Raw genomic sequence first — 27,814 nt, 5'->3', positions numbered from 1 at the left:
TCTGCAAAGAAGTCTTGGAAGAAATGCCTTTTGACATTGAAAGAGTCACTGCACAAGAGGGTAAAATACCTGGAAATTCATCCTCCAACTTTTCAGTACTATCTGAACTCTCTGGTGAAACAGTGACAATAGGATCAGTGCCAACTTTAGCCCCCATAAGATCATTACCGATCAACAAATTGACATCCGGAACTGGGAGAGAGTCAAGAACACCAACTTTCACCTCACCTGAAATCAGATCTGAGGTCAAATTCACAAAATGGAGAGGAGCAGAAGAATTGCCACCTATACCCTGAAGCAAAACATCTGAGTTAGCTGAAGACTCATCACAAAAAGGCATAATATCCTTCAAAATCAGAGATTGAAGAGCTCCAGTATCCCTCAAGATAATAACGGGCCGTGGGGTAGAATTATCTCCCATAATTGACACAGAACCTTTGTACACAAAGGGCAAAAACTCCTTCCAAACCACAGAATCTGGAGACGTACTCTCACAGACAAAACTCCTCAGAACCACCTGGAAAGAAAGGCTTAGGTGCGATGGACACAAAAGCATTTGGGGAACCTGTAGCCTGATTTTTAAACTGGAGTTTTTTTAACATGCAGACATCAAATGACCTGGATTCTTACAATATGCACAAACAGGATCAGAACCACTGGTAGTCTTAGGTTTAGACTGAAAACTATGTGACTGCTTGCCACTAGAATTTGAACCTGTTCTAACACCACTGTAACCTGCATGTCCTGAAGTCTTAACCAGGGAAAAGCCCTTTTGGCCAGAAAACTTGGTATTACCCGGTGACTTAAAGGAACTCTTGTGAGTCAAACAATAATCATCTGCCAACAATGCTGCCTTATGTAAGTCATCAACCTTTTGTTCATCCAAATAAGTCTTACGGTCAGCATGAACACTCTGCTCGAAATCTTCCATCAACACTGTCTAAAACCATCAAAATCTGTGACCTCCTTAGACCCACACCACCTATCAAACAATGTTTCCTTTTCTCTAGCAAACTCTACAAAAGTCTCATTGTCCCTTTTGTGAGCATTTCTGAAGATAAGCCTCAGGTACTAACTCATAAGCTTTCCTAAGTGTACTCTTGACAAGATCATAATCTGAGCTTTGCTGTACTGACAAAGCTGAATAAGCATCCTGAGCTTTACCCTTCAAAACTGTTTGCAATAGCATAGTCCATGACTCCCTAGGCCACTTTAGATTTTCAGCAACTTTCTCAAAATGTAGAAAATATTTGTCTACTTCTTTCTCATTAAAAGGAGGTACAAGCCTAGCATGCCTTGCAATGTCAAAAGTGGAAGAATGTAAGGACTGAGACGGGTTTTCAAGTTTTTTCAGAGCAATTTCTTTGCACATTTGCAATTAATTCTAATCCCTTTCTATTTCTGTCTCTCTCTATTTCTTTTTCTATTTCCTTCTCCATCTCAAACTTTTTCATTTCCATTTCTAATTTTGTTCATTTCTAACTGGTCTGAACCTTCCTCAACTGACTAATTGTGTCAGAGTCAGGGGACAATACAAACTTCTCAAGTTCAAACACCATTTTGCTGGTTCAACAATTAAATTGTTGCAAAATTGCAGAAATTTGGAATATATTTCACAAATGGTCTCAAATGTCAAATGAATTCTATCCCGGACGAGCCCCCAATTTTGTTACGGTTAAGGATTTACCGTGACAACAATTTAAGAAATCCCTTTGTAAACCAGCAAAACAGAACAAAGACAAGTTGTTTACGTTCAAAATTCTGTTATTATGCAATGAGAGCAAGATATACAAAGTCTAAGTCAATATAACAATGCAGCTTTCAGGTACAATTCAAGAGAGTCAAAATCTAAGTCAATGGGTCACAAAATACAATAAAGCAAACTCACTAAAGTCTTGGTGTGAGAGAGAATCAGCTATGGCAGAATGTCAACACAGCGATCTCTGCGATAGCAGATAATGTAGGTCAGGAGTTGACGATTATCAAGCGTGGCAGTGATGTAAATAAGTGTGAGTGTCACCCTCTGCACGGCAACCAGCCTTTATATATATATCTTAGCCATTTCCCGAAAGTTCGGGCACAAACGAACATCGTCAACACTGTAGAATGCCCTCAAATAAGTCTCTCGCAAGTAGAAACATCGAAAACTAGGAGCAGATGAATTCCGGAAAACTAGAATGCTAAAAGTGTTGACCAGCTATTAAAACTAAATGTGACCCATCATATTTAATATTCAAAACACTAAATGTTGTGACCCAATAATAATTATTACTTAATTAATAGCAAAAATATACACAAAAGACACACTCGTAACAGTATGATGTACCTCGCCATGAGGCACAGCCCAGCCACGATTCCTTTGGCCATGAGTGCCGTTTTACGGTCGACATGTTGCTAATTGTTTGCGGAGGATGAGACTGCTGTGGTTGTGGGTGTACGACTTCCTGTGTCGGGAATGGAGCCACTATCCCCATTTCACTGGTACGTATGGGTGGTGCAACATGACTCAAGTTGATCTTGGGTTGATGCCCAACTTTTGCTCGGCAGTCGTGATGATGATTTCGTTCATTGCTCGACATTCATTGATGACATAGTAAATCATCATCAATTTCTTTCATAGTGCCTGCTCCACTTGGCATTTCTGAAACAGGTCTTACTCAAGGCAAGACAATTTCATTACTCGGTAGAGCAAACTGATGGTGAAATACGGTGAATTGTTTGATGGACCTCACGCATTGTCCTGCGGAAGCGGGGGTGTTGATTTCTTTCAGGATGTGCCTGATCATGATTCGTGTTGTTAAAGGTCATGCCACACCCCACATGGCAAAATTTAGTTGATTATGCCAGAATTGCTTCAGGTTCTGAAACCAAGTGTATACTGCCTAGATGTTTGTAAATGTCAGCTTATGCTTGTCAGAGACATCAATAAATCGTGCTTGAAAGTGGAACCTGTCTTGGCATCCACCACGATTTTCACGTGCATGAGATCGAAAGCAATGACATTTCCTCTCTTAGGATAAAACACTCCCTGTTTGTACATGGGTGTGAACATACTGAATTATTATAATGATGGACACGTACATATTACTTCAATATGTACGTCACGCTCCTTGGAATCACGAATGATGAACCGATTCCTCTGCAGCATGTGATCGATAACATGTTGGGACGACTCAAGGTTACATGCTGCGATATCACCTTACCCACGATGGATGAATTTCAGAGGTAGGAGAAACAAGAAGATGTCACTGGCTCAAAATTACCGAGCCTTGTCCGTTACTGTGAACTCTGTATTCACCTAGATCAGCACGACGGACAACGTTCAAGGCAAATGACCTTCCATGCTGTTGAAAGCTGTGCCGGTGAAAAAGTAAAAGTATAATGATGGCAGAACTGAATCACAACAGTACAAGAAATTAACATGTGGCAACATCACGGAATTGAAATTATCAGATTTCAACATAAAATATAATCCTGTTCATATTGGATACCTCGGCATCATGCTGCAAGTCAACAACAATGACTCAATCTTCGGGTCCTGGAATGGCCATGCGGTTGACATCTCTGACCTCTGGGACACACGCACCTTCGATGAGCCCAGCATCAAGGGCAAGGTATACGGGTTAGAATTAAGAAATAAAACTTACAGGTGACCAGAAGTCTGTAGTGGTAGGGTTGGTAACCTAGGAGATTTAGATGATATCGAGACCGGTAGTCTCTTAAACGACACGCAGTACAATCTTGTCCACAACGACAACAAATTGGTAATGGTCACGGCAATTGACAGCAATCTAGGGGTAAAAAAACATGCTGTACCACCTCATTGATGATAACCAATGGATGTTGATCTCACCCTAAATCAGCTGGTTACTCAATATTACCCTTGTTTCTCCCAGGGTGTTTGTGCAGTCGAAGGAGCATTATCTAATGAAAGTCCTAAATAATGGTATTCTCATGACGGCATATGTCCCCATGCAACAAAAGAGTGTCCCCATGAGCCTCATCCCGAATAAAGCGGGTCATTTGTTAGTGAATCAACCAGACCGTGTTTACAGTTGGTGCTTGAATTTGAAAACATGACCAGTGTCGCACAAGGGGTACCGGACAATTCAATGCATAATATCAAAGTCTTTCTTGTGGAGGCATCACCCACACAAAATATTGAAATTATGATTTGATTTGGAGTCCTGTTCACTAACTGATGTCTGGTGTTCCTTGAGTCTATGGATGAGGGGTCTGGAGGTTTCACCAGATAGGTGTCGCCACAGTCACATTCAATTTGGTTCACTAGACCTGCTGGTTCTAGCTTCTGGAATGCCGTGGGACTGCCTGTTGCTTGCAAGCCGACCCACACCAACCAATACATCCACTTCTCCTCCTGCCATCCCAGCCATTGCCGACCACCCAAACCACTCCATCAAATGGAAGAACATCAAAATCTTAGAAAAGAACCAATCAGACTACAAAATCCACAAGCTACTAGAGGCACTATACATCATGAAGATTGAACCAGCGATCAACAGAGATGACGGCAACCAAATCCCACTTGCATATCATCACTTGATATAATAATTCTGTACTTCCATCTACTTTGTTATAACAACACTCTACTTGCTTCCAATCTCCTATACCCTACTCTTTATTAACTTCCCATCAGCTTGTGTACATCAACCCCATTAATTGTATAAACAACTCATCGTCTTCTCATTCATTGTAACAACAATTCATGTATATATTCGTCCACAAAATCATTACCCTGTACCATTTGCTTGACATTAGTATCTATGTCGAAACGTCACACTCACTGAATAAAAGAAGTTGTATATCCATAAATCATAGTCCTCATTCTTAATATTCTTGAGGTTGCATTACTAACCTTGAAAATCCAAAAACATTTCCCAGTATACAGTAGTTCCCAGTCATTCGTATGCCACATGTTGACAGAGAAAACAACAGTTATCTTGCATCACATGCATATGGTGTCTGTCACAGCATGCTTTTCCAGACTCTTATACCCAGAGTTCCATGCGGCGAGCCAGCATAGTAACTCTGCCACAGGCCAGAAAGATGTGACGATTCGTCACATCTCACACAGTTCAGTCAATATAATGTACAAAACTGTTTTATTTTTTATGAGTCTACACATCTAAATAAACATCTTTGTTAAGATGGTTCAGTTTCACTGTGAAATTATCCTAAACTTGTAACACTATTTTGATTTGCGTAGCGATCCTTTGTTTACATGGGTTGTACGGCTCCATGTGCTGTCATCGAAGCCTAATCGATAGCAAAACATACAGCTGGTTTGAAATGTAAATATGTATTGTCAAACCTTACTGATGCAGAAATAGAAAAATATTTATGTAACAGTGTAAAACATTATGAAAACCTCGTCGAATCGCTTGCCTCATGCCAGTCTCAGCATATTAATGAATGTGTGCATTTGTTTACAAACAGTCCGGAAAAGTCCGGTCACGGATATGCAAATTGGCCTGTGGCAGTGATGTTATATCATCGCTGCATTGGAGTGTGGCTTTTCCACACTTTTTATGCGGCAGTGTGGCCAATATGAATTCATGTTATAAGTTCATACTGACTTGAATATGTGATCCTTTGCAAACTTTAAAGGTCACATGCAACGTAAAACACAACTTTGCAGATTCTGGTACCTTTCGGTATGCACTTACTGAAACAAATCATAAAAAACGCCAATTCAACATATAAAGTTGAAAAAAAAACGCTTCGGAGTTCAAACGTTTCACTAAATTCCCCCCAGAGCGCTGGGGGGAAAACTGGTTTCAACAACTGTGCTGTGCTGCGTCCATAACGCATGCGCAGTGACTAGGTTCGCGGAGCTTGAAACATGCCCAGCGTCTGAGGTCGTGAGCAGTAGTCTAATCTTGGTTGTGTACACAAACAAGTAAATAATCTACTCGTTATGTAAAACAACTTGTTGATTGTGGTAAGCAGCCTCTGTCACAGAGAAAGCTCAGTGTCTGGTTTGTTCACACCTATATGTCTGTCTGCCTGTCTGCTAAAAACAACATGCAATACACAGCTTCAATCATTGACCACGTGCAATTTGAACTTGACACCTATCAGACTATACGACATAAAGAAAATAAGTTGATTTATGACTCGTGCACCCGAGTCCCGTGTCTGCCACATTATGTAATTAGGCACGTGTGATACACATGACATGTTTTTATGTCTGTGGGTTGCAAACAAACTACATTCATTTTTTTCGGATGAGTGGATCTGACGGAAACTGGTGCAAACTCTTGTCAGTTTCAAGTCCTGCTTTGTACTTGGACGAATGACAGATTCCAGTCACGCAGTAGTTTACCACCTCTACTGACATGATTTTTGACTGGATCGAGCGCAAAATCAGTATTTTCCAAACCCAACATCTCTATATACATTCTTCCTGGATAACGACTTCTTTTAGTGTATATGATTTTGTTTGACAACAGTATATGAATCCACACTGAAACGATGCATCAAGTACACAAAAAGAAGTTGTTATCCATAAAGAATCTTACTTTCTTGTGCCTGCATGGCTATACTTCTAAAATGCCCATCAAACAGATAATCTCTCTGTACACACAATGAACCCTCAGCATATCAGCAAATGAAACGACCAATCGGAAGCCGTCGTTACACTTGAGTGCACATCCATCCGCTATGACTTGGTTCGGTCTCCCGAGGACTTCATTTCGGGGGAAGTAGCCCCAAGTACAAAATATTGCACTTTTGAATCGCAATTGTACGCTTATAATTTTGTTTATTTGTTTTTTTAAAAGCAGCAATGTATATTATATGTCATGAATAAGTGATAAATGTGTTTTAATTATGTTTGATTTTTTGGTTGCATGTGACCTTAAGTACACCTGGTGGATCATAGAGGTTGATAATATATCTTCAACTAAATATCAAATGACTAATCATAAATACCAGAGTAGTAACCTTGAGCACAAAAAAGTCTGAAATCATTATACTGCATACTGTAAATCATGAAATTACAGTGAGCATTTTATTAATGCAAATAATGCATCTGCTCTCTTCTTGCATTACTATAATGACGCATTTCAGTCTAACCATACCTACTATTGAGACCATCATAATGATACAGAATGCAAAGACAATGTAGACATCTTTCATAATATTAATTGAAGAATGAGCACCGATTTCCTTGACACTAATTGATATCCACTGAATCTATTCATCAGCACATTACTAGTATGTAACAATAGTGGAACTGTTGACACTACACATTACACCAATACAGGTCACTTCCTCATTAAAGGTATTTCAAGTCACATGCAATTATCACTGGCTACAACCAGTGGTTATTGTTTAAAGTCACTCAAGCACATCAGCCAGACCAGACATTCTCCAACCATGGAGGATCATTTTGCGATGTTTGCTCAGCTTTGAAGTTTTTAAAGGTGAGATTACATTTCCAAATGTTGTCATAAGGCAAACAGTAGCAAGCAATCACATACTCAAGTATGGCATTGAAATCAAAACATCATCAGCTTGTTTCCATTAATTGCCTAACAAGCTCTATTCATGTTATTTGGTAAATAACAAGTGTGAAAAGAAATTAAGTATCAACGATTCAGGGTGTCACATTTTATCAACGCAGATTCTAGAGCTTGCATTAAATCCATGATGCACTAATTTCATGATTTACAGTAAACAAAAAGTAGAGGAGAGTTTGCCTTGAATTTCAAAGTCTGAAGTATCATCTTTTGGGAATCTATTAAAATTGAAACCAGAAAGCTCTGTTTTCACCTTTAATTTGAAGAATTTTGTGACACATCAACCACAGTATAGTACATACTTCTACAGTGATTGTTTGTTTGTGGGTTTTTTTTGTTAAAAAACAGTTAGTAGGAGTCACAGGCTTACAAAGAATAGACCACTGTTTGTGCTCCAGGAATTTCTATGTCAAAAAGTTGTAAGTGAAAACAGTGTGTGGAAAGTTATCTTTTGTTCTTGTTCCTAAATGCATGCTTTGCTGTTTAAAGCTGCAATCACTTCACTTTTCTTTTCAAGACATTTATTCATAATGCATATATCTCTGAAGACTTGGTTAACCATACATCTAGTCATCCAGCCAGACACATACAAAGGTAAGCGCCGTACCTGTTACAGAACAGGATTGATCTGGTAACACACACGTAACAACAGTCTGGAGTACAAACCAGACAGTCCAAAGATTTGCATCATAAGTATCAGTTAACTCTTTGGGGACATCAAATAATAACAATAAATAGTTTATTTAACATGGATGCTGTTGTCACAGGCCATCAGCAACAGCTGTTTCTAAAATAACTTACTTTCAACTGTAGAGGCAGTTTCATTTTGTACACGCTCAGGAACAGAATCAAATTCACCTTTTGCCTGAAATGAATAAATGTGTCAGAACTTAGGATTACTGATTTTAAAACTGCATTACTTAAGTCAACTGAAATTGTCCAGCATTAATCCAAGCCATGCAATTTTGCAGTTTTGTGATTGCGGCAATTATTGTACACTTATGATAAGGTTTCCCGTTTAGAATTGCCCTGTGTGCTTGGATTCAACTGCAAGAGTAATCATATGACTTTGTGTATGTGTTCACAAGATTTCCCAACACAAAATTATGAGACTGTCCTAAAGGCACTTCTGGTTACACAAGCTCAGTTTTATGATGTGTACACAATTCATTCAAAACATCCACACTGTTTATTTAGAGCCTACTTATCACCACCAGTCCATAGAAGGCCATACAGTTTTCATTACAATACCCCAATCAACATGCATGAAAAGCATGCGAGACACATTCAGACTGAGAGAGTGAGTTAAGTTTTACTCTTCCTTTGAGCAATATTCCAGCAATATGGTACACCAGGAATGGGCATCACACATCGTGTCATATGCTGACAAATGCATGTCAATCAGTCTGCCATCACGATTTTGTGAGTGAGTGAGTTCAGTTTTACACCACACTCAGCAATATTCCAGCAATGAGGCAGCAGTCTGTAACTAATCGAGTGTGGACCAGACAATCCAGTGATCATGAGCATCGATCTGCACAACTGGGAACCAATACATGTGTCAACCAAGTTAGTGTGCCTGACCACCTTATCCCGTTAGTCACCTCTTATGACAAGCATAGTTTCCGCTTATTGCAAGCATTGTGGCAACCCACTATGTAATAACTATATTTTGCACTTGGACGATTTTATTACATAATGGGTTATTACAAACCAGGTTACTCTCGAACCAACCCACTTACAAATATTCAAAGTCCAAAAGATTTTTGCGGTTATATGAAATATCCTTTAAGATTGTTTAAACAGCGATGCATAGATTTAGGAACTCAACATTTGTATAAAAAGGTCAATAGTTCATTAGGTAGCCAGAAAAGATGTGACCTGGTAGTCATTATGTCTGATATTGTTTGCTCTATTAAAAGAAAATGAACTATTGTTTTTTCTGTATTTTGCTTCTAATGAAAACAAGCCAAATCCCTCTCATATCATTGTCTGAACTTTGCCAGTGTGTTTATGGCTCAGTGCACAACCTTGCTTATTCAAGTGATCATCATAGCAGAGACATTCGCCTAATAGATGACAACAACATATCAAGTAGATATACGTTAAACATTAATATTCACCTCTAGTATTGTCTTTGTCAGATTCTGCGTCTTGACTGAATCCAGTTGAGATTTGTCAGTCTGTAGGTCTGGAAGCTGATAGAAATAATGCTTTGCATCATATATAGCACATCAACTTAATTTGGGTAAGTGTGAGAAAATGTGAATGCACGAAAATGGATTTGTTTTCGGTGGGTTTCTTAATCCATTTGGAGACTCGGTAAGTTAAGCATTCACTTATTTTAAGGCATTAGGTTCTGTAAAGCCTTCAGTCCAAAGGGGCTCATCTAGCTGCATGTAGTATAGTCATTCAAGAACTTGTAGTCACAGTTGCCCCACTGATTCCAGAGCACTGACTGGACATGATTCTAATTACTTAAACCCCTTCTTAATTACTTTTTTTATCAGCTGAACAATACATTAAATGTTTTACAATCAAATAGCAAGCATCATCAAAAGATGACATAAAAATGCCAAAATTCTGGAAATAGCAAAAGGCACCACTCTGGCGTCTACCTCACATATCTGCCAAGCTTTGCAGAAAGATATTAAGAAGTTTTCATGTTATGCTCCGGAAACAAGCCCATCCCTCTCTTCTGAGACTAAGTCTCTTACATGCAGGGGGGATAAAAAGACTGATGCAACTATGTATTGACTATGTTATGTTTAATAATGTGCCTTGACAGAAGGTATAAAAAATCCCCTCAGAACCAGCAAAATATAACACAGACAAGTCTAAAATATTGCCTTAACTAAAGTCTCGGCTACAGTGGTGCTGTGGACCACCTGTCTGACTTTTATTGTGTTCCGACAGATCGATCAGCATCACCTTCCCTTTGTGATTGGAGAAAGAAATAGGCACCTTGACTATCTCCATCTGAGAGATTGTCAAAACTAGCACCACTGTAGATTGGAAGCTCAATCTCTGAACCTGATAGTTCTTGATATGTTCAGATCACCCATAACAAAATCTGAACCATCATTTTAAAACTTGAAAATGTCAACAGTACAAAGACAATGATGATAATAGCAGACAAGTGACAACATGAGAAAGGTGACCTGGAAATGAGTCTTACCTGATTTTCATCAAAACCCAAGCTTAGGCCAGATGTATCTGGAGCACCAGGACAGGAGGAACCACCACAGGCTGTGTCTATTTGATTTTTCACTGCTGCAAGATCACTCTTTAGTTGTAGTGCACTGCCATTCAAATACTGAATTTGGTTAAAAACCGTGTTTAACTCAGCAATGGCATTGTCCAGATCTGAAACAATGGCCATAAATGCATCTCACTTATTAATAGAAAATGTGCATGTTATGACATTCTTAATGTCTTTGTTTTGAACAATATCAGTTGTATATGTATAGTTCAGGGAACTTGTGCTGATGTTCCATAGTGTTTTCCAGAGGATTCCTGATTCTGGACACTGCACTCACAAAAATGCCACACAGTACGTGAATCATAACCCTAGGTTCAGGAGACACTGCAGTCGCAATGCTGCCATACAATACATGAATCATAACCCCATATTCAGGACACTGCACTCAGAACACTGCCATACAGTACATGAATTATAACCCCAGATTCCGGACACTACACTTACAACAATGCCACACAGTATGTCAGTCATAATCCCTGGTTCAAAACCGCCGCCATATGGCTGGAATATTGCTGAGTGCGGCGTAAAACTAAACTCACTCACTCACTCACCCTGGTTCAAAAGACATTGCACTCATTACACTGCCATACAATACATGAATCATAACCCCAGGTTTAGGAGACACATCACTCACAACACTGCCATACAGTACATGCATCACAAGTGTTTGCCACTAATGTGGTAATGTCCCCTGCCGCTAAAGAAGACTGTAATATTTGGGAATCACATGGCTGATCACAGACTAAGTGATGCTGACAGAAAGGTGAACCAATGAATAAAAAGTCTTAAATTTCCAATTTGTGTTTTTGTGTTGGAATGGCAGAAAAAAAGTTATTTGTTATGTGTTGACTGTTTGAATTACAGATCTTTTACAACAAAAGCCTAAAAAATGAAAATATTACCACATGGTTGACATAACTTTTTTATGCAGCTTCAAAACTTCAAACCGAACAGAGGCAAGCTCTACTAAGCAATATTTTACGTGCGCTTCTTTGGACACCTTTTATCACACCTTACAGAGTAATTGAGTCACAACTGAATTGACTGGCATTTGATCTGACCCTGCTTCTGGTGGAGGTAAGTTTACTTTAGTGAGCGTTTGAACATTGATAATACAATATGATTTATAGCTACATGGTTGCAAAGTTGTATTTGACATCGGTAATTATGCAAAGAAGGAATGACTACTCAATTATTGTCCAAAATAGTCTTAATTGTGTTTTTTGTTGAAGACTTATTGCTTAGCCAAAATCAACATACTTATTATGACCACCTGGTCCTTTTATTTATATAGGTGTTTTGGTTATTTCTTGGTGCCATTATTGCAATGAAAATTGAATCTAATCTCCCAGAAGGATCCTCTTCAGTAAATAACTATTATGAACTGAAATAAATATTGAAAAGAAAAAAATATAAATGAAATTTCACTATCTTAGAGAAATTCAGCAGAATGTAACAATAATATTTATCTTAAATTATCACTGCGGAAATCCATCCATTTAGGAAATCTTTATACAAACCATGTACCACAAACCCTTAAAATGACCTATCCATGACGATCTGGGTTAGAATATTGATTTTCAGTAACCCATGCTTGTAGTAAGAGGCAACTAACAGGATCAGGTAAGTCAGCCTCGCTAGCTTGGTTGACCCATGTCAACAGTTCCAAATTGTGCAGATGAATGCTAATACTGTTGATCACTGGATTGTCTGGTCCAGACACGATTATTTACAGACCCCAACTATATATCTCCGATAATGCTCAGTGCGGTGTACAACTAAACTCAGTCACTCACTTCCAGTTCTTTGTAATTCTCCCTCACCTCTATTGTCAACATACCAGCAATAGACCTGTGTTAATCTGTGTTACATGCATGTCTATCTCTCTCTCTCTTAATCTCGGCACGCACACACAAATACATCTTCTAAGCTAAGAACAAGATCTAATAACATATTGTATTTACCCTCAGCTATTGTTAAGTTGTGCTGTCGCTAAGTTGGGCCTTATCTTTGATGACGTCTTTCTTTGGATGAATCAGCCAATAAAATTTACTGTTTTAAGTGAAATCTCTGCTGAAATAAAGATTTGCTATCATTTTCCTTCTTAGCTGAACATCTGCTGGTATTTCCAAGACAGTTAAAATGTCTTATTTTCCTTTTCAAGAACTCACCTCCTTGAAGAGCTAGGGCGCTACTGAAAGCTGCATTGACACCTCCAGAGACACCAAGAGACTGTCGCACTGGTATACCCACAAGGTATCCTAAACCTGTGTTCAAAATGAGAATACAGAAGCATAAGCTATTGCAGGTTTTACATGATATCCACTTTGGTAACAAAGTGTTCTTTTGAACGTACTTCAAATGTAAAATAAAATTGACTGAAACAAGGTGCTGAGGTTGATTCTTGATTGCAGGAGTGTGGATGTGCCAAAGAAGTCATTTTGTATGAAAGATGTCTTTTTCCAATCATCCAAGGTGTTATGGAAAATATTTATGTGGGACTTTCCTGGAAAAAAAAATAATGATAATGTGTCCATTTATATAGTGCCAAACTCCACTCTAAGTAAGCCGTAACTCAACCTACCAGTTTGGCACCAGATGGTTTTGAGTCACGACTTATCCCTCTAGGTACCCGTTTTTGCTGGGTGAACAGAGGTAATTTTGAACAAATTGACTAGTCTAAGGTGAGACCACATGTATCATATGTGCTTCATTGCAGGCCAGGACTGAAACTCTCAGGTGTCAAGCTGCTGTTCACCCATCCAAGAACTCTGTGCTTGACGTTGCTTAACTCATTCGTGACCTTAGCTCTGTACATAGACCAACAGGTTTGGCTACTCATCCATGATTAGGTATTCAGTAATTTTTGATAAATTGCATGTGATGGAAGCGTAGAGAGTGGCTAAACAGGCAGGCGGGCTTTGTCTTGATTCACTGTACTGTCAGGGATCATCAAATGCATATATTGTTTAAAGCATCTTCAAACTCTTCATCATTTGTTTTCCTGGTAACATGCGTCTTAACATTGGGGGCACCCTGAGCAAAAATTGCCTGTATAGGTCACTGACACCAATTTTTGTTTGTGTTTCGCCTTATATTTATCATTGGTAAAGTAAAGTATCGCAAAGTTGAAAATAAGTTTTTTTCAAATGTGCCTCATGTGCACATTCGTGATAATTTAAGTGTGCCATTTCAATTTCAGGTGTGCCATGAATTCATGGTCCATTAAACTGAAAACATACAAGCTCTAATTGGATTGTAACATTCACTAATAAATCATGAGTCATAAAACGATGCTAGGTATGTATTTTTGTATATTTACTGACCTCAAACTTCGAAAAGACATTGATAATTAGCTGACTGTCTTACCTGTACACTTTATAATTAGTCATTGTCCAAAATGTCACTTTAAATCATGAAATATAATAACAGTGAAAATATACTTTAATGCACTTTCACAAACAAATCAAGTGTGCCATAAGGGCATGCAGGTAAGTATTTAAACATATCATTTCAATCTTAACCGTGAAAATACAGTTCCCTCTAACCCCATGTATAGTGTCATAAAGTACATTTTTTCCCTGATTTTTGTTTCCCCTAAAATATGAGGACTCTTGCATCTAAGTGATTTAAGGTTACAATAGTTCTGGGCAAAAAATGTACTTTGTTACACTACCCAGTATACATGAGGGTAGAGTGAATTGTATTTCTTAATCCTTTTCAAGAAGATATTGTCACAATAATCTGTGTTCTTCACCAAAATGAACTGCCGAAAGTAGTATTTTTTGGAAGATGGGCTATGAGGAGAATGTGATTGGCATGTAATTCAGTGTGAAAACGGTCATATGCTGTTAAGATAACATTCATGTTAACAGAAGGTTCGCAATGAAGAGGGCCTCTTTCCTAAATATGTGATTTTTATTGTGTGAAGACAAATATGGACAGAATTTTAAATATAGAGAGTGCTAACAAAGGAAAACACACATGCTCACATTAAATCTTGATTAAATGTCATAGTTTTTTAAAACAAAAAAAAATCACATAAAAATGACACACTTACTGTCTAAGTCACGGAAGATGGCTTGTTTTGTGAAGTTGAAGTTGTCTCCCGCAACATGCTTTACTTGCTTTGAAAAATGTGAAATATGGTCATCATGAGATAAAGCAAGTGTATTCACTGCACTATTTTATTACGCAAACCAATCTATTTGTCAATGATTATGTCAGTTAAAATGATGAACAGGGCAATGCTTAAAGGTCACATGCAACGTAAAACACAACTTTGCAGATTCTGATACCTTTTGGTATGCATTTACCGAAACGAATCATCAAATATGCTAATTTAACCTATAAAGTTGAAAGAAACAGCGATGAAAAAAAAAGCCTGTAAAATCAGAGTTCAAAGAATTCAAACAACAGCAATGCTGCAGTGCGCTCATAACACATGCGCAGTGAATAGGTTGCAGAGCTGGAAATACTTCACTTACCTCAATTGTGTTGTCAAGAAATGTGGAAATATCATCAATGTTGTCTACAGCTGTATCACCAAACTTACTAAGTGCTGTTGTCATGCGATCATTGGAAACAAATACACACACCATACCAGCACTGAAACAAAAAACAAAGTGGAAATAAGTGGAGGATTGACTGCTTACCAGAAATGCTTACCATGCAAAAAATATTTTGCGCATGTTTTGGACGCATAGATTCTAATCTACATAATTTTAAAAAGTACCTTTAAACTGCAACATATAGACATACAATAAATTTTAACATGATTCAGGATTGTACTGAAAATTTCACACGCAAAAGATTTGGACTACATATTTATAATTTTTTTTCTGCACACACAAATGACGTACAAAACCTATTGTGATCACTGAATATGGGACAACCAATAATTAGAGGCGTTTCTGAGTACTTTGCAAAAACTGCTACAATCCTGATTTGGTTTGCACTTGTGTCACTTGGTTAACATCATTTGTGGAAATATTATGTTTAAAGGTCACATATACTCTAATAGGGTACAAATGCAAAATCACTTGCTGACATCGTTATAAATGAAACCCCGTCATTAAAACTGTTCATTTCGATCTTTAATTACCTTAAATCGACTTTTTATCAACAGTGCACAATTCTCATCCGCAAACGAAATTTCAACCAATCAGAGCGGCGCATCTCCGTGATGTAATAGTGGGTATAGAAATGAGGGTCTGTGCAGTATTCATCTACATTTCAGGGGTTAAACTATTTCGTTTACAGGTTTGAACAAACCTGAAATCGCAAAAGCTGTTGAGAAAAATGAAAGCTCTATGCTCTCACAATCTACTATCATTTAGTTTTGTCTCCTGCTTTGCCTAGTTTTCGAGTTACAACCCTTGTTTTCATAGACGATTCTGTCAAAATCACTTGGTGTCGCTAGGTTTAAGGTGGTATAAACCTACTCGTTATTTGTCATCATTCACTTGATACTCAGTTAATGAATTTATAACAGGTATAACTAGGGGTAACGCCACTTAGATTACCCGACAAAGGCCCCCATTTGGCATTTCTTTTGTCTGGATCGATCAAAGGATTAACCGATAACACGCTGATTGATTAATTAGTTTTATGGGGATTTAAATGGGGGATTTGTCAAAAGGTAGAGTTTATGTATGTACATTTACTAATCTATACAGAATACACTCTGTCGTGTCTGTGTCTATGTAAAACAACACCCTTCTTTCAAAGGATTAACCGCCAATACATTCATTGCTCATTATTGGCTGACTAAATAACTTTTTAAAAAGAATGACGCACATTATGCAATTAGTTGCCAGGTGTACTATCTTGGGTAACCAATGAAACTATACAGCCATGTGAAAAACCTGAAACGATACATCACGTTTTCGTATATTAGACTGTTAAAAGACACATCACTTGGGAAATCTGCAGATGAATTATATATCACTTGCTTTTGTGGATATTGATGGATACATTCCTTGATAAAGGTAATAGCCTGACATTGCTCCTGTAACTTTAATATTTGCATTTTGTTTTTAATAAGTTGTCGTAGCTTTCAACAGAATCATTGTTTTCTTCGTTAAGTGTAATGATGCCAACGACATACACTAGGGCGTGCGTGCAAATTATGATTCATATAGGAAAACTATGAAATCTCTACATATTACATTCCTGTTATACATTCGCAGATCGCTTCTTTTATTAAGTTTCAAAATGCATACAAGTATGATTATAAAGTAATTAGGATTATGAGACCAAGTATAAAGACGTATATTGACAAGTGTCTACATACTGGTGAGTGAACATTACAAACCAAGTAAATTTAGCAAGTGAAGAAATTTATCGTGCAGTATTTTCACTTCGACCTCGACCTTGCTTATGTTATGTTACAGGTTGTGTCATGCAAACTCCTTTTGGTAATGATTCAAATACATATTTACGTAGTTTTGATTTTGTAACGTGATGAGAACAAACCATACATAATCTCATTAAGTCAAATGGATTTGACTTCACGATTTTCAAAAATGGCGCTGCCCTGTCTTGGGATGAATGCTATTTAAGTTTGTTTTCACCGACTTACAAAAGGACAATTACTTTCTACTGGTAGTAAAATATATATTTCATTGATGGACAATAGGATTTTGCATGACATTGCTTATAACAATTTCACTCTTGGAAGTGATGTGGAGGTCAATATAACATTGCTTGCAATATAAATGTCACTTCAACCCCCACCTTGCTTCCTTGGAAGAAGTCCTTATGTTAAAAGTTGTGTCATGCAAAATCCTTTTGGCCATGATTCAAATGCATCTTTAACTACCAGTAAAAAGTAGTTTTGATTTTCTTTTTGATGAGAACAAATCATAATCTCAATAATTCTAACGGACTTTAGCCCCTGACTTCAGGATTTTCAAAAATGGCAGCGCCCTGTCTGAGGATGAATGCTATTTAAGTTTGTTTTCACCGACTTACAAAATCAAAATTACTTTCTACTGGTAGTAAAATATGTATTATATTGATGGACATTCGGATTTTATATGACATTGCTTATAACATAACAATTTCACTCTTGGAATCGGTCAATATAATATTACTTACGATAATATTGTCACTTCGACCACAACCTCGTTTCCGAGGAAGAAAGCGTTATATCCATGCAAAATCCCTTTGGTCAGCAATGTGTAGTAAGCAGTCTTAATTTTATAAACTTGATGAAACTTAAACTCCATTGGTAGGGGGCGAACCATCCGATTTAGTATATGCCACAGGCTTCCACAAAGCTCACTTCGCACACACTAACAACCAATTTAAGTACAAACTACAGAGTCTGGTGGAAATCTGTGCATAGTGACACCATCACCCGACCCCAAGGAACAATTGACGGCAACACAACAATTCGGCATGTCTTTGGTGACGTCGAGAAATCAGCAAAAAGACGAGCTTCCTACACATTTTCTATACATTTAACTGGAAACCGTTCCTTCTATGACGTCACTGCAGGGGGCTCTGGGGACAGAGTTACGTAACCTGCCTGCGGTTTTGTTTGCGTGCGCGAGAGAAGCAGACGGCTTTTTAGCAACTTTAAAGCGCTTGGTATTAATTAACCACAAGTTTTTTTTAGAAAAAAATGGTGTTTCAGTTATGACTAACCAAAAGTCTTTCATCTGCAGTGATAAAAAGATTACCAAAACATTGAGTTTAGTGGTCCTTTAACTTTATCAGTGACACAGCCATCTTTGCTAATGAAGCCTATGTACCACAATGCACCTGTGGAATGTCTGATGACTAGTCAGCTTCATCTGGATTTACTGTTCTAAACTTCCTTTGGTAAAAAAAATGTGATGATCATGTTGACCCATATCATTTATGTTAATCACAGATGTTTGTTTCTCTGGTAATTTGCACTGAAATGTAGGGGGTGTAGACACATCCACAGAACAGCATGTGACCAAGGATTGTAAATTTAGGTCACCAACACATTTCTTTTTTCATTTCTTTTCTGCCTTACATTTATCATCATTTAATATTGGCATCTTAAATAATACAGTTTGCTTTACCCTAGGTATAGTGTAAGTACACTTTTAGGACAAATTGTATGGATAACAACTTCTTTATTGCGTGATAGCGACGTTTCGGTGCAGATTCTTGTACCGTTGTCAAGCTCAACTTCAACTTCTAAAATGCCACTCAAACAAGTTAAGTACACTTTTGTCTACTGTATTACACAATACATGGGTATAATGCAAACTGTATTTCTTAAATATATAGCACAGATAAATTGTTTGATAATGTTAGCAAAACATAAAACTCTACATCTTACAGATCCTCTACATCACTGCCATAAATTCTTACATTCTGGCTCCAATCACACTGCTAATGAACTTTCAGATTTTCAACAGAAATTGTCTTATACACAATTCAATTAGTTGTTCCCCTCGTAGCACCAACAGTATATAGCTTTCCAGAGTATAATGACTGTGTAAGTGTAACAGGCCAAACTTTCCCCTGGCCAAACCTTCCATGGGTAAACTTTCCCCACCCTTGTATCTGGGGGCTACTTATTATAACTTCAAAGGCTACTTATTTTCCCACATTGTTGAATCAAAATGGGGTGATTCTGGCTAAGTTATGCTATTTCTTCCCCAACTTTGTTTTCATCTTGAAAATGTCTGGAACAAGAACAAGACCTTGCTGTTCAAATGAACACACTGATAAGATGTCAAGTTCCATTAACAATGTACAGATTATCTTCATCTTCATACGCCATTGGAGATTGCCTATACTGTATTAAGGGGAAAATATATTCAGAAATATATTTGAGGAATAAGAGAGTGCAAAAATAGATGATTTCTTTAAATTCAAAACAAAACAATTAAGGGTAAACTTGATTGTTATGTAGCTTAACAAGATAATAGTTTTCTGTCAGTATGTATCTCCGTGCCATGAGTACTAAGATATATGCAACCCCCGGTGAAAATAATGATGTTTGACCTAACACAATTCACTAATTCCAAGTCATTAAAAACAATTTAAGATTACAAAAGGTACTTTACTTTATTATATATCATATCATTACTATTGTTCTATACTATCATTTACTTATTTTTGTATCTCATAACAATTTACTTATTCCCATTTAATCCCACTTGGCTTATCTGTAAATCATTGCTATATTCAAAACTTTAGCTGAATATCCAGTTTTTACTTCAAAGTCCACATCCATTCAAAATCATATTCCTTCCTGGTTTTAGAAATGGCATCCATGTAGGCAACATCATCTTAACAGTTAGAAGCAGATGTAAACATCAACCCAACGACAACCCATTACAATATCTATATTGATCAAATGCTTTATCACCTATAATTACACCATAGCATCTTATTCAAAATTGAAAAGACAATGTTTGATAAGGGGTATACATGGCTCAGGGATATTTGAAGCATATAAGTGATTATGGATTAGTAAACAAGCGTATTTGAATGATGTTCCATTACATTTAATCATAAATACAATAAACATTAGATGATGAGCAGAATGATAAGAGAGCAGGCAACCTGTGTATATTTACCCATCTTATTTGCTTATCACATGTGCAATCGAACGTTTACATCCTTTTGGTGACATGGTTTGGACAGATAAAGAACCAAAGCATGTAAGCATTCAAATTACTACACCCAAGTCAGAGACAAGAATGGACTATTTGGCAAAAAGGTGTACCAAACTACTGTCAGTTTGATGTTTGTAATGGCCTAGCCAGGCCAGAATCTCCCATTTCGATATAAGAACAAGGGTGGGGAAAAAGTAGCCTAGCTAGGCCAGAGTCTCCCCCTAATATGATAAAAGAACAAGGGTGGAGGAATAGTGGCCTAGTAAGGCCAGAATCTCCTTCCTTTGATATAAGAACAAGGGTGGGGAAGAAGTAGCCTCACTAGGCCAGAATCTCCCCCTTTTGATATAAAAATAGGGGTGGTGAAGAACTGGCCCAGCTAGGCCAGAATCTCTTCTTGTGTAACACATTCAGAATAGCACATGGAACATCGCATTCTCATCCGGCAGGACCATAAAAGCCCTGTTACAAGCCAACAGCAAAGGCAGCTGTAACATCACTCTCAACCCAACAGGATGTGTTTACAAACTGGAATGCAACTGTGGTGACACTTAAACTGGATAGACTGGCAGACCTATTGCCACCAGGATCAAACAGCACAAAATGTCTGTCAACAAATCAGACGTAAAATCATTTTTTTCCGAACACATAGTTAAGAATCCTGACCACACCATAAACTGGTGAGCACATAGAAATCCTATCCGTCAAAATCAGCAACTGGCGTAAATGGAAATTAATGGAAGCCCCCCACATAAAAAGGACAAAACCTGAGCTGAATAAAGACTAGAGTGTGTTCCTTCCTAATGCATGGACCATCAACTGACTTCATCAAACAACAGTGTTTGTCTAAAGATGATGTGGATTAACTGTTATTGTACATCATATCACTGCTATTGTACATCCTATCACAGTTATTGTACATCCTAATTTCTCATCACTGCATAATTGACTGGTTTCACCTATGGTCATCTGCTCCACGTAAAGACCTTGAACAAACATTATGTACACCCCCTACCCTCCCTCGCTAATCTATTGTAAACCAGGGGCGTCATGTACATACTGTTTTGGTCTGTTTTGTATTTATGGATTTGTAGTTTGGAATGGGTTGGCTTGGGGCTAATTCCTTTCAATTGGTGCCAGTGAATAATTACCAAGGTTTTATATATATATATACCTCGGTAATTATTCATTGGCACCAACTGAAAGGAATTAGCCCCAAGCCAACCCATTCCAAACTACAAATCCATAAATACAAAACAGACCACACCATCCAACTCTAACACTCAAATTACCTTCCTCACTTTCTAAACTAAACAAGCACCTCAAACACATGGATCTGCCCAAACCTGCCCCCCCCGCTACACTCCACATTACTCACTACTATCACTATCCTCATAATCACTCTCCAACACCTCCACCTCTTCACTCTCCCCATACCATGTCCCAACCCGCCCCACCAAACCAAACCGTCAAACCTGCCCCCCGTCCCCATCCATCTCCCCTATTCGGGTCGTTAAACCATCCTCAAACCATCCCAACCACCTGTCCCCCTGCCCCAAGCCCACCAAACTTGTTATCCAACCCCAACCTAAACCCCACCCCAAACCAGCAAACAAACGCCCCCTCCTCCCCGCTCCATCCACCACCATCCCCAATCCCCCCAACACAACCACATCCCAAATCAGCCCCACCACCCCCCAAACACAACAAATCAACAATCCCCCCTCCCGTCCAACTCAAAGTCATCATACCCAGCATCCATTAAACCCCGCTCACTAACACACAAAACACCCACCACACCCACACACAAAGCGAACAGGTGCAGCACATGCAATAGAGATGGGTGTTGATCTTAAGACTGTTTAAACTATAGGACGATGGAAAAGTTCTGAGGTGTTCTACCAACATTACGTACATGCTATGGTACCACAGTGGCTAATGTTACACAGATTAATATGTTGAGGTTATAAGAGTTGTGAGTTTCAGGATATCTGTGTATAACTTGGAGTCATGTTTATATGTGCTCATGATTTGACCACCTCCATGTTATTGTGAATTACTATGCTATATTTTATGGGCGCTTCAGAGGAGTAGGTTACTTGTCACCTCCCTTTGACCATCAAAAGCATTTAAGCGTTGACAGCTCTATGTTTTTTTTTCTATGTTTTCGTTTCTATGTTTTTTATTACAAGTTTTTCCAGTGTATTTCAATACACTGTACAATACAATACATCCAAATGGGTATCTTCATGCATTTTAGGGAGTGAGAAATTATTCCAGATAACTTAGTTAGGGGCACATAGACTGAAATGAAAAAAGCTGAAAATGTGATTAAGGCTCAATAATACCCCAACATTAATAAACATTAAATAATTGTTGTTCTTAACAAATATACCAGATCTGTATCAAGCACTGCACAGCACCTTTCCTATAAACACTGAAGCCATTACCCTAATCTGAACAACATGCTTTAAACGGTTGTAAACATCTGGTGTGGGACTTCTTCCCAAATATAAAAGATGTAATTTGTGACAATTCTCAATATATACAAAGAATCAAAATATAACTTTACACCATACTGCTTCTATGGATGTGAAGGGCCACCCAAAATTTGAAAACAGTCCATTCAAATATTTTCAAGCTATTGGTTGGTTTTTTTAAATTTTACAAGTAAATTGTCACAACTTGAAAATCTCTTGCATACTCTGCACTGCAACTCTCCTTTAGAGAAGGAAGCTTTCCAAATTTGAAAATATTTTTCAAGGTTACATTTTAAAATTGCTGTAATTTTGAAATTAAAATATCACAATAAAATAATCAAAATTTGTACTGCACCTCTCCTTTAGACTAAGAAAGTAGTTTTCAAGTTTTTGGTTAAACTGGAAGCTGGTGGAGGAAATGGAAGCAAAGAACAATGACACGCCACAGGTGGCACTTAAACTCTTGAATTAAATGTATTGTAACTATTAAATATAAGGTTGGATATCTCAGAGCCAAACCCTATGAGGAAATGGGTGTCTATCTTTCATAGTAGCAATATTTTATTTTCATATTAGATGTATTTTTCTAACCAAAGTGAGGGAAGCACATTGTCAACCATTGTTCGCTTCGCTCGCATATAGAAAGACTTGTCATTTTTTAAAATTTCCCTCTGTTGCGCGACCCTATTTGCTACAGCTTGCCTGTGCATGCACTACATAGCACCACATAACAAGGACATCGATGACTAATTGAGGTTTACCATATTTTACATATCTGTAACTGATGAAAGTGAATATGATCAGACACTTATGCTTGTAAGAAATGATGCATGTGATTGATGCTTTCAAACATCAACACATTGTTCATCGTGTTGCCTTCATTCCAAGCAGTTAGCATAGGACTCCAAAAGAGGAGTGTAATATGAATTTCTCCATACAACAGACTTATATCACCTTAAATTATATATGTTACAGTAAGATTGTGAAATCACTTATTTCATGAAATGACTAAAAGGGTCAGCTACCTCAGATCATGTTGTGTAACAACAGTCAATATACTTCAAATTCATTTCATGAAATTTCACGTAATAACTTATCTACAAAAAGGGATCACAATTTCAACATCACTTATTGTCACTAACTGTTAAAACTGTTCAGCTATGCTTTGACACACCTAGTTGACACTTTCTTAATCCAAAGCAGCCACACCTCACAAACCCCTGACTACCACATAGAGATGAAATGAAATTTCATGTAATGATTGAAGTATATTGATTGTTGTTACACAAAATGATGTAAAATGGCTGACCCTCTTATAATTAGTTATTTCACGAAATGACAGAATTGATTTCACAACATGTTTGTAACACATACAGTTCCACACCACCTTTGCTGAAGTTGATAGACAGTCAACAAAGTCAGTGACTGATACATAATGTTGTAATTCTTGCAATTGCTAGTGTATATGATAGAGAGTTTACATAGCTTTGTTATATACTGTTGAAAAAACTATTTATCATTGTAAACACTTCCCACCTGGAATAATTAACTTGCATGACCTAACTTGTCGGTGTTCATATTTCATTTCTAATGTTTTGTCAACACTCCCAGAGCTGACTGCCCAATAATGACATAGGATCAATGGAAACCACAATGGATCATAGGAAACACTGTGTCTACATCACAGGTAGTCCAATTAATTGAAATAATCTAAGATTGGTCACAGCGACTTAACTACCAAGCAACCAATCATGTATTCTCATAATCAAACTCAAGCAATTCTGGAACACTTTTTGCATTAATAATATTTTTCACAAGGTGGGTTTTATCTGTTACATTTCATGAGCACTACAAGCTCGTTTCAAATCATGATTGAATTTACCTTAAAGACCCCGAGAAATTTCAACAGAGCTTCAACATTCCTTATGTATTTCTTCATTACACAGGTCATTTTCCCATTTCTGTCATTTTCTAATGGATACTTAGTTGACTAGTTTTGAACACTGATGTGAACATTTTGGTCCTCTGTTAAAAGTTTATTCTTGAGTGAGTGCACTTGTATATGCAAACCCACTGGAATAAAACTGTGCTGTATAAGCATGTTGTCTTCATGTAGAGCAAATCACACTTCTGGAAGAGTATCAATTTATCCTTCCTTAAATATGACAGTCAAATTTACAATAATGATTCAGAACAAGGAAAGTGACATGTCTTACACAAACATTACTCCAAATATTCAAATGAATGGGTTGTCTACACCTAAACTTTTTGGACAGTGTGTAGCTTCATGTCTGTTAGCTTGATTTCCATACCAACACATTTTCACAGGAATGTGTGAGCATTAAGACTAATGAAGCTTGTAAATACAGGGAAACTGTGTCTACAATTGTTGATCCGAACACTCCACTGAGGAGTCCTCTAGATCTGGAACTTATAACTAATATAAAAGTAGCACAAGGAGTGATCTATTTTAACCATAGGTGACAACTGTTAGCAAACACATGTAACCATAGCTATAAACACACATCACTTCATAAGGAAGCAGAATTCTGCAATAACCAGAGCTATATGACATACGCTCTTTAAAGAAGAACGCAGTGTGACGTGTACAAAACTATGAAATTGAATTATAACATACTTTATCTTTGTATTGTATAATTTCAACATAAGTATTTTTGAGTTGTGACAGAGTAATTATTGATAAACACCACTTCACCTAGTGTTCTCACAAGCAATATGGTTTGATATTTTAGCAAAACTGAATTGATGTACAGTGCCCACATACATGTACCATGATTGTGATATGTGCTTGTATGATGATCTCTTATTTGGTGTTGTACTGTCCGAATTATCTAAGTGGAAACAGTGAAAAGAGAGAGGGTGTCTGTACATGAAGTGGAAACAGTGAAAAGAGAGAGGGTGTCTGTACATGAAGTGGAAACAGTGAAAAGAGAGAGGGTATCTGTACATGAAGTGGAAACAGTGGAAAGAGAGAGGGTATCTGTACATGGTGATAATGCACTGTTATGTCTCAAGACATATCTCCAGATATGCTGCATATTTGCATAAAATATGCAAAATATAAACAAGCATAACACATTTAACTTTGAGTTACTAAATGCACACAGATGTGCTTGAAAAAATTCAATGACCAAAAGGTAGAGAGACACTCTGTGTAAGTACCTATCAAAGTATAGCTTTAAGCAAACAAACATATTTGAACAAATGTTGTTACTGCCTGAATGCAGGAATCATTCTCTGTAATCAAGACAACTGTTGCTTTGAATAATGCACCAGTGCTTAATTTAACTTTGTGCTTGTCTGAAATGTAAACAAAGAAAAATTCTGATTTTACACTGTAGCATTTCCGGAAATGTTTCGACATGCAATTGACGCAATGACTGAAGCAAAGTCATGCTAAATGAAAACAGTAATTATCAGCATTTCTGGCTTCTCCTCTTGTTTACAATGAAAATGATAAAAAACATATACACAGATAGTCAGAATCATTCTGAGTACTTACATTGCACATTTATGTACAAACAATCCCTGAATCATTGAGGAGTCCTCGCAAAATCCAGTGTACCCTTGTCAGCGAAGTCTCCATTTTGCAAGAAATTGGTCACTGGTAGTGATGTCATACGTCAAAATTATTGTACATATTAGGCAATTTCTTTGAGGTGAAGGTCAGTTGAACACTAGCAAAACACAAACGCCCTATCCTTCCGATTACACTTTCACTATTATGATGCATATTTTGTGTATCATTCAGATATTTTTTCATGAAACTAATTTCAGTATCTACATTTAGCCTTTACACACGTTAAAAGATCACCAGTAGAAGTTACTGCAATATGTGCTTTAGTTCCTGTCATGTACAATATACATTGTTGCCATTGCTAGATTTTGCTCAAAAGAAAAACAGATTTAGAAGTCTCCCTTCCTTCGATTTGCATTTGCAAAACATCAATGACTTGTGTACATCATATTGTATGTCAATGTTATTTGAGACAGAAAATTAGTATCATGACGTACCGAATGAGTTGCAATTGGCAGTGGGGTACATTGCAATGTACCTCGCTTGTAAGCAAGCATGTATTTATGATCATTTTATTGTGTACTATCCAGTGTTTGGTTGCGTGTAAGTTGAAGAAATTCTACATGCATGGTCAAGAGCTCAGAGCAATGTCAAAACATGCATACTGCAATAAACACGTATATTTCACAATGCTATTACCTCTAAAACCAATGAATCATATTTTATTGCATTGCAAAGAAAACTAGGTGCGTAATAGCAATAAGGCACTAAAAGGCATGTTTGAATGCTTAAAAGATATTGGAAAATACCTTTCACACCTACAACTGATGGTTCTTGGATTGATGAACTGAGGTTGGTTTGGCTGGTTGGTTGTTTAACCCTACACTCAGCAGTAATTCCAGCTATAGGACATCAATCTCTAAATTATTGAGTCTGGCCCAGACAATCCAGTGAACAACAGCACGAACATTGATCTACACAACTGGGATATGATGACAAGACATTGTTATAGATGCTTATGTAAACTGACCTTGTCATTACCACCATCAGTAGAAGAATGACGCCAAAAATCTTTCTCTTACACGAAGCACTTGGGTCATCTTTCTGGATCCGTTTTCCTCCACAGTTGCCACAGCAGCGACAGCAGCAGAAGCAACAACCAATTATGGGGAAGATGAATATAAACAGCAATCCAACGACAATGGCTGCCCCATAGCCTAAATAGTCCAGTGCCACCTGTTAAAAAAATATAAAAGACATATGCACATGGGCTTCACTGTAGTAACCTTATTGAGAGTGATATCTTTCATAGAAATGATATGGCTTGAGCCTTACTTTACCATTTCATGCTAAGGGGTGGTGGTGTAGCCCAGTGGTTA

At 37.5% G+C, this 27,814-nt stretch overlaps 1 protein-coding gene across 1 annotated transcript in view; it reads right to left on the bottom strand.

The window, feature by feature from the left end:
• Positions 1-27,814, bottom strand: part of LOC137265618 (prominin-1-like) — a 298,050-nt gene that overhangs the window by 172,015 nt on the left and 98,221 nt on the right. Inside the window, exons 4-10 of the mRNA XM_067801049.1 lie at positions 27,466-27,671; positions 15,294-15,414; positions 14,867-14,933; positions 12,978-13,073; positions 10,723-10,910; positions 9,668-9,742; positions 8,346-8,409 (exon numbers count right to left, since the gene is read on the bottom strand). Coding sequence (XP_067657150.1) covers positions 8,346-8,409; positions 9,668-9,742; positions 10,723-10,910; positions 12,978-13,073; positions 14,867-14,933; positions 15,294-15,414; positions 27,466-27,671 — 817 coding nt within the window. The remainder of the gene's footprint in view (positions 1-8,345; positions 8,410-9,667; positions 9,743-10,722; positions 10,911-12,977; positions 13,074-14,866; positions 14,934-15,293; positions 15,415-27,465; positions 27,672-27,814) is intronic.

This window comes from Haliotis asinina, chromosome 15 (assembly GCF_037392515.1).
Source record: "Haliotis asinina isolate JCU_RB_2024 chromosome 15, JCU_Hal_asi_v2, whole genome shotgun sequence".
Lineage (NCBI taxonomy): Eukaryota > Metazoa > Mollusca > Gastropoda > Lepetellida > Haliotidae > Haliotis > Haliotis asinina.
Note: the sequence above shows the minus strand (reverse complement) of the source record. Positions and strands in the feature narration are given on the sequence as shown.